The sequence below is a fragment of the Microtus oregoni genome, unplaced genomic scaffold (assembly GCF_018167655.1).
Source record: "Microtus oregoni isolate MIOR12 unplaced genomic scaffold, Mior012 000053F_ref0000044, whole genome shotgun sequence".
NCBI lineage: Eukaryota > Metazoa > Chordata > Mammalia > Rodentia > Cricetidae > Microtus > Microtus oregoni.
This window is the reverse complement of record NW_024543829.1, coordinates 12,097,490-12,110,454: the sequence shown is the minus strand read 5'-3', so window position 1 is coordinate 12,110,454 and position 12,965 is coordinate 12,097,490. Positions and strand designations below refer to the sequence as shown.

General features: G+C 42.9%; 1 protein-coding gene across 1 annotated transcript; it reads right to left on the bottom strand.

The window, feature by feature from the left end:
- Positions 1 to 982: 982 nt before the first annotated feature.
- Rida (reactive intermediate imine deaminase A homolog) lies at positions 983 to 12,927 on the bottom strand. The gene is made up of 6 exons (XM_041637433.1): positions 12,744 to 12,927; positions 5,725 to 5,830; positions 4,336 to 4,390; positions 3,934 to 4,002; positions 2,949 to 3,004; positions 983 to 1,492 (listed from the first exon to the last, which is right to left on the bottom strand). Exons 1-6 carry the CDS (start codon positions 12,806 to 12,808, stop codon positions 1,436 to 1,438), a joined length of 408 nt encoding a protein of 135 aa, XP_041493367.1. The 5' UTR covers positions 12,809 to 12,927; the 3' UTR covers positions 983 to 1,435.
- Between the last annotated feature and the right edge of the window lie 38 nt (positions 12,928 to 12,965).

Here is a 12,965-nt window from a genome sequence, read left to right as displayed (position 1 = left end):
ATTGACCTACATCTCCGGGTTAGAATTCTCTTCCTGAGGGTCGCTATTGCCGAGCAAACAGAAGTCAGGAGACTGTAAGTCTTTCTGAGTCATCTTTCTTTTTCTTCACAGGAGCCAACACAGGAGCGTTAATAAGAATACTTGTCTATGACAAATGTTCTTTACCCTTGTGTGATCATGGCATTTCCTGATGACTAAGTAGGAAAAATTATGGCCAAAATTTTTATAGGATTATTTGGCTCAACATTTCCAACTTTGATTAAGCAAATATGTTATTAGAACGAATGAAGTATTTGAAAGCCTCCTCTGGTGTGTTAGTTTGAACTGTTAATACACAGATACAAATTCCTTTTGATCTGTTGTGCCCTTTAGAACAAGGCAGGCTCTATATACTCTGGGAGTATATATGAATATGTCATATATGAACATGACAACAGGCTGGGTGTGGTGACACAGGCCACACCTGTAATTCCAGCACTGGGGAGGCAGGGGCAGGCAGATCTCTGAGTTGGAGGCCACTATGGTCTACAAAGTGAGTTTCAGGCCAGCCAAGGCTACAACAGCAAGAACCTGTTTCAAAAATAACAAAATAAATAAAATAAAAAATAATAGCAAAGAAATATGGGTGACTTGTTTTTAGGTATCTTGTAGTGTGTTTAACTCTTATTTATTTATTTTTCTGAGACAGGGTGTGTAGCCCTGGCTGCCCTGGAACTTGCTTTGTAGACCTTGAACTCCTAGAAATCTGCCTGCCTCTGCCTCTTGAGTGCTGGGATTAAAGGTCTGTGCAACCATGCCTGGCATTAGGCAGTATTTTTTTTCCAAATTAGAAAAAACCCAGGTTTAATGGATACAAATGCTCCTGGATGGCTTCCCAGCCCCCCCAGAGGAGATGGGAAAGGAAGACCAGAAAACCAACTAGGCAGTATTTTTAAATGTATAATTAAAGTGTCAAAAAATAAGAGATCACCACCACACCGGGTAAAATTACACATCTATTTTTATTTCCATTAGAAAAATATTATCTGTGTAAGATTTTGGTCACTTTATTCTCCTGTACTGTTTAACTATTTTGATTTAGTTCCCTATATCTAACATGAGGACTAAATATTTCACATGAACAAATTAATAATTAATTAGCTGTGCTCTTACTATTTGTCATGAACAACAGCTCACCTTCCCCTTTCCTGCTACTCACGTGAGTAGCTGTGCTGAGCCTTCCCTCACTCAGCAATGTGAGTGTGTGTAAGTACAGTTAGAACATCTGCCAGTGTACCTAGTAATCTCCAATTCATTTCTCTGTGCGTGAGGTTGTTTCCTCGACGACCTCAGCTACTTTGGTCACCTTTATACTTCCCAGCATCATTCGTAAAAATTAAGGCGTGAAAGACATTTTAAAAAGATCCAGAGTCAACGTCATCATGGCCACTTATAGTCATGCTGAACTGAACGGCCCCAGGACAGCAACTGCTTCAATTTCAACTCGACTTCCCTGGAAGGAAAACAAGAGTCACTGTCTCCATCATTTGATACAAATTAAGGCTCAATAACACCTTCTAAAAACAGATGCAACTAATGGCAACACAGCTTTTTTGTTTTGTTTTGTTTTTCTTTTTCGAGACCGGGTTTCACTGCAGTTTTGGAACACTGTCTCCATCATTTGATACAAATTAAGGCTCAATAATACCTTCTCAAAACAGATGCAACTAATGGCAACACAGCTTTTTTTTTTTTTTTCTTTTTTTGAGACAGGGTTTCTCTGCGGTTTTGGAGCCTGCCCTGGAACTAGCTCTTGTAGACCAGGCTGACCTCGAACTCACAGAGATCGTCCTGTTTCTGCCTCTGTCTCCAGAGTGCTGGGATTAAAGGTGTGCGCCACCACCGCTCATCTGGCAACACAGCATTTTTTACCTTTCATCTCTTCACAGAAAGCAAAGAATAGAAAAAATCCACTAAGACCCTGCCGCAGGTCAGGCTACCATGCTAGGTACGTTCAGGTGCGTTAGCTCATCTGACACCTGCAGCGGCCCTAGTCGTGAAATGAGGCACTGGCCTCAGAAAGGCTGGTCAAGCTGTCCCAAGTTTCAAAGACCAAACCCATGTCTTTTGCTTCCAAGCTCTACACCCAGGGACCCTTTCCAGAAACTAATTAACAGTAACTAATTAAAACAGCAAAGGATACTGCTAGGTGACACCAGGTCTTTACTAGCAAGTTACAGGAAGTGAGTGGGACCTGTCTTTGTACTGTAGGTGTGCAGCCCGGGCAGGACACACAGGAAAAGAGGCCCTAGTTAGGGGACACCAAAACCATAATGGTGGCCCTGTGTGCCACCGGTTCAGAGAGCATCATTCCAGTGGAAAGTCTAGATTCTTTTTATTCAATGAGAGACCAGGTGAATTTTTTTTTTTAAATGAGGATACATAATAGTACTAATACCCAAATTCTCTGGCCAATACTCTAAAATAAGTAGAAACTAGCAAGAGTGTTAAAACACCCTGCTGGTATGTAGAGCTTCCTCCAGCTAGAGCTAAGGCTGTCCTGAGGTCTCCACTGATTCTACACTGGGTTCCATTTGAAGAAGTCCTTATGGAAGTAGAGGACTGGCAGGAAGTCAGACTGCAGGGTGACACACAGGAGGGGCCCAGCAACCCACCACTCCTCCAGGGGAAGGTTGTACTACAGAACTAAACCCTCAGCACCAATCGTATTCCCTAAGTAATATCACAAAACTGTTGCTCTTAAGGTTTTTCTCATAATTTAAATCTCTGGATTGGGTCATGCCTGTGTGTTGCTTTGTAAGATTTCTTACTTTTTTTTTTCTAGGTACATAGCAGTACATTGCCTTTAGACTTTATGTTTCTGAGAAATGGGAACTATTTTTGGGTGTCCTTTCAGAACGATGGGTTTCGTGTGCCCATGCGCACTGGCCATCTTGCGGCGTACTTACTCTGGGCAAAGCGGCGACCTGGTACGCAGCCCTGGCAGGAAGGTTGCTCTTGAAATCTGAATGCAGAACAACATCAGGTTAGTCTCATCAGAAGCAGCGGGAGTCCGGGAACTGCCTCACGGCCCAGCCGTTTCCCAGACACAAATGACACCTCAGAAAAGCTCAATTTAGACTGTCTGACAAGATATTCTGCCACATGACTTTATGACATCCAGTGCTTTCCTAAATATTTTGTAAAACAATGAGAGACATAATCAGGCATTTTTGTTTTGTAATGATGAGAATGGTTTGGACCTTAAATGATACCCATGGGATAGTTATCCAAGTAGGGAATGGCTCCTTATCTTCAGTGAGGACTCTCCTACGAACTCTGGCCTTCTCTTCTGCAGAGAATAAGGATATTTTCCCCACACCGCACCTTTTTGTCATCTCACCAGGAGACAGGGACCCGCTTCCCCCACCACGACAACGACAGCAGCTGTAGCATCTGCTCGGTGCCAGCATGTGTTCCAAGTGCTTTACAGGGCAATTCATTTAATCATCCCAACAGCCTCCTAAGGCAGAGGAAGACTGTCCCCTCTTTACATACAAAGAGACCAAAGTATGGGAATGTTAAGTAACTCCCTACTGATTCTGAGAGAGCCAGAACAAAGATATTAGCGAGACCTTATCATAGCAATAGCAATAAGGCTATATGTCTAGAAAACATTTTGGGGAAGGTTAGAAAGCCAAAGAAACTAATAAAATTAGGCTTTAGGAAAATAAACTTGCAGGGTTTATATACTTCTATTCCTAGGAACTGCAATAGAAATACATTAGATCTTTTCCATGAGGCCTACTGTATGCTTCCAAGCAGAAGATGGACTGGCTCAGGACAAAATAGCATTTTAACATCTCTGCCACTTTTACTTGACAACGACACCCATTTACATTAGCAGATTTATTTCCCTTGAAAAGTAAGCAGGAAGACGGACAAATTACTCACACATCTTGTAGATCTCATTGACAGTGGCAAAGTCATTTATGTCAGCCAGCAAAACAGTTGTCTTTACCACTAGAAGACAGAGTTTTCATTCGTCAACTCAAAACAAGACTTAGGAAGACAGTGTGTGATTTGTGGCTATCCTGACAAAAGCAGGGAGTGAAGAAGCGGAATGAAACAGTGCTGTCTCCCACACCATTAAACAACAATCTTTAGCAACTAAGACGGGACCCATGTTGTTGGGCATCATATGTCCTTCACAAAGACCAAGGAGATATCAAATGACTCAGTGGCGGAATGCTTGCCCAACATGCATGAGGCCCCGAGTTGGATCCTGGGCACTGCAGATACACAAACAACAACAAAACCCACCAAATGACACTGAACAAAGACCCAGGTGCTCACCATTAGTGAAGTCACAGCCTGCAGCTTTCAGAATCTCACCCAAGTTTGTAAGAGCCTGCGAATCAAGCCAAAAAGATCAGATGCCGATGTTATATAAATCACACACACACACACACACACACACACACACACACTATACTAATATATACAATCATATAATTGATGTCTCCACACAGTCAGTGATGTGTTGGTTTCCTTGAGTGGACTGAATCTTTCTGGAATGTACGGAGAAGGCTGTATTATTCTGTAGGAATACTGGAATGGATGCTACACTTGGGAGGTTAAGGCAGGAAGATGAGGAGTTCAAGGTCACCCATGGCTGCAGAGTGAGTTCAAATCCAGCCTAGGCTACGTGAGACTCTGTCTCAAAACCAAAACAACCCCTCTCCCCCAGACTCAAAATAAACCTCAAATAATCAAACCCTTATTAATGAGTTATGTATATGTTTGACAATGAGGTCTCTGGAAAAACCTTAGTTTTTAAATTCTAGCCTCAACTTACTCTTTTCAATATATTCTTCCTCCCCATTTAGGTGGTAACAATATAATATTTGTTTGTGTGTTTATTTTTTTTAGATTTAGTTTTAATCATTTGTGTGCATGTGTGTCTCTGTGTTCTGTGTGGATCCACACATGTGCGTACAGGAGCTCATAGACCAGAGGTGTCAGATTCCCTGGGAGCTGGAATTACTATGACAACCTGTGTGGGTGCTACAGACCAAACTTGGGTCCTCTGCAAGAGAAACAGGCTGCTTTTCAACCCCGAACCATCTCTCCAGTCCTTTAGTATACAGATAAAGCAAACAATTAAAAATCTATTTTTAAAACCCCACAGACAGGGAAAAGGTCTCTCTCATCCCTTTTCTCTCACTCTCAGACTCAGCCATAATTCCAAGTTTTGTATATGGGGCTAGAGAGATAGCTCAATGGTTAAGATTACTGGTTGCTCTTTCAGAGGACGCAGGTCCAATTCTCAGAACCCACACGACATTTTCCCACTATCTGTGACTCTAATTCCAGTGGTTCTGATGCCCTCTTTTGGCCTATGTAAGCCCTGGGCACACACATGGCACACAGAGAGACATGTAGACAAAACACCCATACACATAAAATAAAACCCAAATTTCTTATAGGGACTGGCACTATGGGAGATGTGGCCTTGTTGGAGTGGGTGTGGTGTTGGAGGAAGTGTGTTCAAGCAATAAAAGCCTAATATAGAAGTTGGCACTAGGAACTGCGTGTCTTAGTTAGGGTTTCTATTGCTGTGAAGAAATACCACAACCATGGCAACTCTTATAAAGGAAAACATTTAATTGGGGCTGGATTACACTCCAGTGCATTTCATTGTTGCAGGTGTGGTGTTTCTGCCTCTAATGTGAGGTGACTCACCTGCTTGGTTTCTTCCACTACCCCTCCTGGCACAAGCTGTCCACTGGAAGGATCCAAGCCCACCTGTCCAGAAATGTAAACAGTCCTGTCCACTAGCACGGCTTGGCTGAGATGAACAAAAGCCGATCATACATGTAAAAGAGATAACATAAAAGCCAATGCTAAAATAGCAATAAATAAGATATAAAATGGACAAGTTGTAAAATACAAAACTGATAAATTTGACTTTTGGTAAATTAAAACTTTGTTTATTGACAGACATACTTAAGAATGTAAAAAAGTCAGAGGGTGGGAGAGAATATTTACAACATATATCTAACGAAGGACTCGTACCCAGAATATATGAAAAGCTTGTAACTAAATAATATTAAGATATACAACCTAATAAAACACAGGCAATTGATTTTGGCAGTTACTCCATAAGATACACAAACAACTAAGGAGTACAGGAAAGAAGCTACACACGTGCATGCACACACACACACACACACACACACGCAAATCTAAGAAGCCACTGACATCACAGCAGGGGCAGAAACACCGCACCTGCAACAATGAAATGCACTGGAGAAATAAAGAGCCCGAGCCTTCACACAGGGGCAATAGGGACACTGGAAAACGACAGGGCCACTTCTTAAACATTCATCATATCCTCAACATGCTACCCAGTGGTGCTACCCTGTGTTAGTCCATCCCTCGGGCAGCTATGTAAATGAGAATGAAAACACATCCAAAAACTTTACATGACTATTTGGGAACAACATTCCAACAGACAAAACAAACCACTGCTGGATTCAGCGGATGACTATACATGGTTTGAATTCAGCAAAGACAAAGTGTTAGGAGCCCTTAAGAAAAGGTGTCGGGTGGAGGAAAGGTTGCTTGTTGTATAGCTGTAGATGCATTCAGAGAGCAAGCCATTCCTCACAGGCTTACTGTGAACTTCTGTATGTATAGTTTTTATTTATTTATTTATTATTATTATTATTATTGGCTTTTCAAGACAGGGTTTCTCTGTGTAACAGTCCTAGCTGTCCTAGCTGTAGGCCAGGCTGGCCTCAAACTCACAGAGATCCACCTGCCTCTGTCTCCCACTGGGATTTAAGGTGTACGCCACCATCGCCCAGCATTTTTTTCATTAATTTTTAAGAGCCACAGCATACTGCATTATAAAGATATATTTTAATCACCTTCTCTTCCATTGTGGTTTCATACACTGAGACAGCCCCACCCTCCACCTCTCTGTTTCCACTAGATCACAGAGGGTCTCCTCATTAAAATAATATTTTTTTTTGAGAAAGGGTTTCTTTGAAGTCTTGGCTGTCCCTGAACTCACAGAGATCCGCCTGACTCTGCCCACCAAGTGCTGGGATTAAAGGAGAGTGCCAACACTGCCCAGCTCAAAATAGTACTTTTGAGAGAGGGCTTCATCCTGGTTGACCTGAAACCCGCTGTGTAATCGAGGCTGGCTTGAATTTATGGTGATCCTCCTGCCTCTGCCTCCTGAGTGCTAGGATTAAAGGTGTGTGCTTCTATGATTGGCTTTAAGAATGTTAAATGTCTATTCCGAGTTTGTCTCCCAGACTGTAAACTTCTGAGGGCAGAGAACCACGCTGCAGATGTATAGGGTGATTCACTGCACACAACACGCATGCTGTGTTTGCTGCTGCTGCTGTGCCCTCTAAGCACGCAGCACCGCCAGTCCTGCTGTCAAAGCCGTGTTCTCTGCAGGACCTTGAAGTGCTGGAGCTCGACCAAGAACGCAGAGAGCCTACGGTTCTTCTCGACTCTTGGCTTTCTTCCACCTCTATCTTCAGACAGATAACTACTGAGCTTGTTAATGTGTGAGTTTTCTCAGGTTGAACAGTACCATTAGTTAACTAGTTAACTATTAACTGACCCTTGTAGAACTAGGCCACCCGCACTAGGCTCTTCACAAAAATATCTTCAGTTCTCCCAACACCTAAAAGAGTTTAAACCCAAATGCATTATAAATAAACAAAAGCTTTATGATAGCAAAAAGAAATCTATTTATTCAGAATAACAAAGCTGAAACTATTTGAGTTATATGAATCACCTCTCAAAGGTTTATTGATTTATTTTGGTTTTTCGAGACAGGGTCTTGGAACTCAGTTTGAAGAACAGGCTGGCCTCAAACTCACATAGACTCGCCTGCCTCTGCCTCCTGAGTGCTGGGATTAAAGGCGTGCACCACCACCGCCCAGTTTAAAGAGGTTTGTTCACAAAAAAAAAAAAAAACAACAACAACAAAATCCAAAAACAAAAAAACAAACCAGTTGGTTATTTGATACTTTTGGGGCCTAAGAATCCTACTCTTCCAGCTGTTAGGTTCTAAAGTTGTCTTGTAATTTTTATTTTTCAGAGATTTTATTTGAGGGCTGGAGAGTTGGTTGAGTTGTTAAGAGTACTAGCTGCTCCTGCAGAGGACCCAGGTTCGATTCCAGGCATCCACAGGGTAGTTCACAAACGTCTCTAGCTCCAGTCCTAAGGGCACTCTCTTCTGGCCCCTTCATGTATGCAGCATATGTACACACACACATACACACACACACACACACAAACAAAACCTTCCTACACATAAAACAATAAACCTTATTTTTACTTATGTGTGTTTGTGTGAGTGTACGCCACATTGTGTGTGGGTGCCCAGAGGCCAGAAGAGGGCATCAGATCCCCTGGAGTTACCTGATGTGGGTACAGGGAAGTAAACTTGGGTGTTGCGCAGAGGCAGGGAACGCTCTTAACTACTGAGTCATCTCTCCTGCTCCCCATTTTTTGAAATACATTTTATTTAGAGTGTGTGTGTGTGTGTGTGTGTTTGTGTGTGTGCACCATGGTGGACACTGGAGGAGGAGTCAGTTTTCTCCCTGTACCGTGTAGCTCCCAGGATGAAAGTCATTGTATGCTTTTCCCTGCTGAACCAACTCACCTGTGCAGATTCCAGACACTTAAAAGCATTTTATTTTACTTCCTGGCTAGAAATACACTAGGCATGATGGTCCAAACCTAGAATTTCTGGGATCACCATGTGTGAGGCTTACCTACACCAAACCAACCCCAAAACCAAGGGTGGTAAAACTCTCAAAAATGTTCCAATTAAGCTCCCAGTCGCAATCTGTGCCGCACTACAACAGTGCTAACAAAATGGAACGGCACACACGGATGTTGCAATCCTTCCAGACTCTGTCCTCGGCATCCTCAAATGTGCTGAGCTGGCTAGCTAATCAGTGACAACAGCCCGTCCATCCCAACGCTGCGGACTGAAAAGATCAGCACATTAGAATTCTCTCTAGAGGACCTAGAATTTCTACAGTGTACACGCTACAAACTTCATGCACAAAAGCCTGTATTTCCAAATGGTCTTCTAGCATTTCTTACTCTCTTTGATCAGAATGCAGGGTGGCAAGTCCAAACACCATGACATTTTGCCACCCCACAACCCTCCAAACTGGCACACTCTTGTTGCATCTCTTCCCTGCACACAGCTTAACAAAGCAGTGACCTCACCAGTTCCAACTCAATTAAAAATATTATACTATGTTTTCTTGTCTCTCTCTTGTATGTATATGTGGTGTGTATGTGTGTGTTGCACTCAGCTTGACAAAAAAGTGATCTGATCAGTTCCAAGTCAATCAGAAATATTTTGCTATGTTTTCTTGTCTCCCTCTATGTATGTTTGGAGCGTGTGTGTGTGTGTGTGTGTGTGTGTGTGTGTGTGTGTGTGTGTATGTGTATACATGTTCTTGAGTTTTGGTGCATACGTGCCTGTGGAGGCCTGATGTTGACATCAGGAGTCTTTTCAACCTCTCTTCACCTTATATATTATACTGAGGCAGGGTCTCTCAGTTGAACCTGGAACTTGTGATTTGACTAGTCAGTCTATCCAATCAGCTGGCTCTGGGGATTCTCTGTCCCTGCCTCCCACCTGCAGTGGTCACAGGAGGGTCACCACACAGGGCTTGTGTGGGTGCTGCATGGGGATCAGACTCTCTGGTCTCTATGTAGAGCAGTTCTAAACAGAAGAAGAAGGCCTACACCCGGGCTACTAGGCTTCAGGACAAATTTGGACTGATCGCTTCCTTATTTAAGCTTAAGAACTAGGGTTACTATCATGTTCATTTAGGAGATAAAGAAGCAACTAAGACAAAGTCTCTCTGCAAGGCTACACAAGTAAAAAGAAGTCAAGTAAGAATTTAAATCCAAAGTCCAACTTTGTTCTCCCTGACAGAATCCAACTCTTCGTTTTGAGACAGGGTTTCTCTGTGTAGCCCTGGCTGTCCTGGACCTCTCTCTGTAGACCACAGAGGCTGGCCTCGAACTCACAGAGATCTGCCTGCCTCTGCCTCCAGAGTGCTGGGATTAAAGGCGTGCGCCACCACCACTTGGCCCAAGTCCAACTTTTCAACGTTTTCCCCAAAAGGTCAGCCACAGACAGTGAATCATATTAAGAGAATTTTTGTTGTTGTTTTTCAATTCTTCTAAGCTGGGGACAAAAAATGAAATTGTTCAGAATCTGCCCTGGAGTTCATTACATTGCTTTCTAATTGTATTACATCACTCAGGGGGTGACCTTGGCAAATTACTCAACTTATTGTACGTCAGCTCTTACATTTAAAAATGGAGCCTGAATATTAATTGTGCACATGGAACATTGTTAGGGCTAAGAAAGCATCAGTAGAAGTAGCAATTGTGGTTCTGACCGTTCTTATTGTATTAAGGATTAAAAAGGCTATTTTCAGAAAACAAGTTTAAGAAACAATCCCTTTAAAAAAATAGCGTGGGGAGTGCACTACACATGTTCAGCAGGCTTTTCCACCCTCAGCCAGGAACACATGGAAAATTGTTCTTATTTATGTGATGTGTGTTGTGCACCATCTGTGTGGATACCCATGAAGGCTAAAACAAGGTGTTGCATCCCCTGGAGCTGGAGTTACAGATGGTTGTGAACAGACCCATGTGGGTGCTGGGAACCAAACTTGGGTCCCTGGAAGATCTCTTAACTGCTGAGACATCTCTCCAGCTCCAGCCAGAAATGCTTTTTTTTTAATAAAAAAGATAATTTATTTTTATTTTATGCGCATTAGTATTTTGCCTGCCTGTATGTCTGTGTGAGGGTGTCAGGTCCTCTGGAACTGAAGTTACAGACAGCTGTGAGCTGCCATGTGGAAATTGAACCTGGGTCATCTGGAAGAATAGTCAATGCTCTTAACTGCTGAGCCTTCTCTCCAGCCCCAGCCAGAAACACTTTTAACAAAAAGAGCAGCCCAAAGCTTTGAGCCAACTGCAGTACGTAAATAGAATTTTGCAACTTAGGGGCTGACCGTAACACTTTTTATTTGAGTTTTTTTAATAGTTACTTTCTGTTGCACTGTTTCCTATTTATCCTGATAAAGTTTCCTTTTAAAATTAATTTAAGTGAAAGTGAGTCATTTCAAAGAAAATGTGTATGAAGTTATAAAACACCCGGCACATAGTTTGGGAGAAAAATAAAGCATTTCAATTGCAAGACTATTTTCCCCCAAACTGTGCATCCTGTATTCTTCTATCACTGTGCCTTCACTTAACTAGTTCCTCTGGTAGGAATGCAAATCCTCAACAATTCAACTTTAAAGAGTCGAACTTCACAACACTGTCATAAACGGGAAGTTCAACCTTTAAAATTTAACCTAAAGACCTTTCACAAGGAGTTTTCCAAATCTTTTTTTCTTTCTCTGCTCCAAATAAGAGAATTGGTTTTCCTCCCTTTCATTTGGTCTCTCACACCGTCAAGTTTCATTTCCAACCCTATATAATAATAATAATAATAATAATAATAATAATAATAATGACTGTTCTTCCACACCTGAATGCTATTTCTTTTGATAGTGTGGTATTCAGGGAGCTAGGGTTTGAGTTCAAACCAAACTGTCACTTAGAGACCTTATGACCTTGAGCTAGTCAGCTAGCTTGACCTTGAGACAACTTGAAGAAGAAAAGGTGCCTGCCACGTAGCATCCACGGATGCTTTCTTGTTGCTATATAGGTGAGGGCCTTTCTCACCGGATCACTTCTTACACACTTTCCTATCAGTTAAGTACTTGGCACCACTACACATCTTCCGCTTTTCAAATGCTGCAGCTACAGAAAGGAAACCTGCAGCTCTGATTGACAGTGAAGAGACACTACATCAGAAACTACTCTTTCAAAAGGAAAATTGGCTCTGGACATAGTTTAGTGAAGATTTAGAAAGAAATTAACGAGGGGAAAGTTTGCAAGAACACATAAGATACGATCCAGGGATCTTTTAAAGCCGAGGCATCTTGAGAAAATAAGGTTTCAAGCTGGTCCCCAGGTTTTAAGAAGTGTGCTGTTCCCCATCTCAGAGCTAAGAACACTGAAACAGACCAGCAGGTTCCAGGTTAGTCTGAGCTGCATCCATAGAGGATCACATGGTGTAGGATACTTTTATGGGGACACATCTTTAACAGGTAAACCCTATAGCGATGGGAAGTAAATAAGAGGTCATGCGGAACGAAAGCTTATTTCAGGAAGGATACAAAGGTTTCGAGAGTAGCAAGCGGTGATGGCTGGACAACTTCTGCGCACTGTGCAAGCCACTGAATTGTACCCATGAAAGGAATGAGAATTCTGACTAGTTTGTTATTTCTCAACAAAGTCGTTACGAACACCAAAACTAGAAGCCACAAAGGCAAAAGCCGAGGGGCTGGGGATGTGTGGGTGGGTGATACCACTTCTAACCAGAGAAAGCGAGTTTAGGCAAGTTTGGCTCCGGAGTCAGGCAGCTCCAGATGGGACCAAAGTCCCTGAAGGGCGAGCTTCTGGGCACACTAAGCCTCCCCTATTCCCTGAGGGGGATCTGGGTGCAATGTCCCCCTTCTGGATTCATTTTCCTCGCGTGTTATAAGGGGTCGGGTCGGTTCTGAGACCTCCAGCGGCCGCAGTTCCAAATGGGTGACCCGTGCACACCCCCGTCCTTGTGCTACCATGGGAATCATTACCTGTAGGCACCGATGGCCGCCGGGGCTTTTGCGGTGCTGATCACTTTTTTGATTATGGACGACATGCTAATCCTCTCACGAAGATCCTCCAGAAGAAGACTCTACAGCAACTCTTCTCACTCCTCTGACCAGACAATTCTAGGCACCAGGGTATTTGCTTCAGGTACCACCCCCGGGTGGGTTCGCAGGGCATGATGGGAATTGTAGTTCGCAGGCGGCTCC

Bases quoted from the DNA above. Each gene is read 5' to 3' on its own strand.
- Rida (XM_041637433.1), bottom strand. From the start codon at position 12,808: ATGTCGTCCATAATCAAAAAAGTGATCAGCACCGCAAAAGCCCCGGCG. The intron at 5,831-12,743 runs GTAATGATTCCC...TGTTCATCTCAG, and splicing joins GCGGCCATCGGTGCCTACAG to CCAAGCCGTGCTAGTGGACA. The intron at 1,493-2,948 runs GTAAGTACGCCG...TTTTCCTTCCAG, and splicing joins AGGTCGCCGCTTTGCCCAGA to GGAAGTCGAGTTGAAATTGA.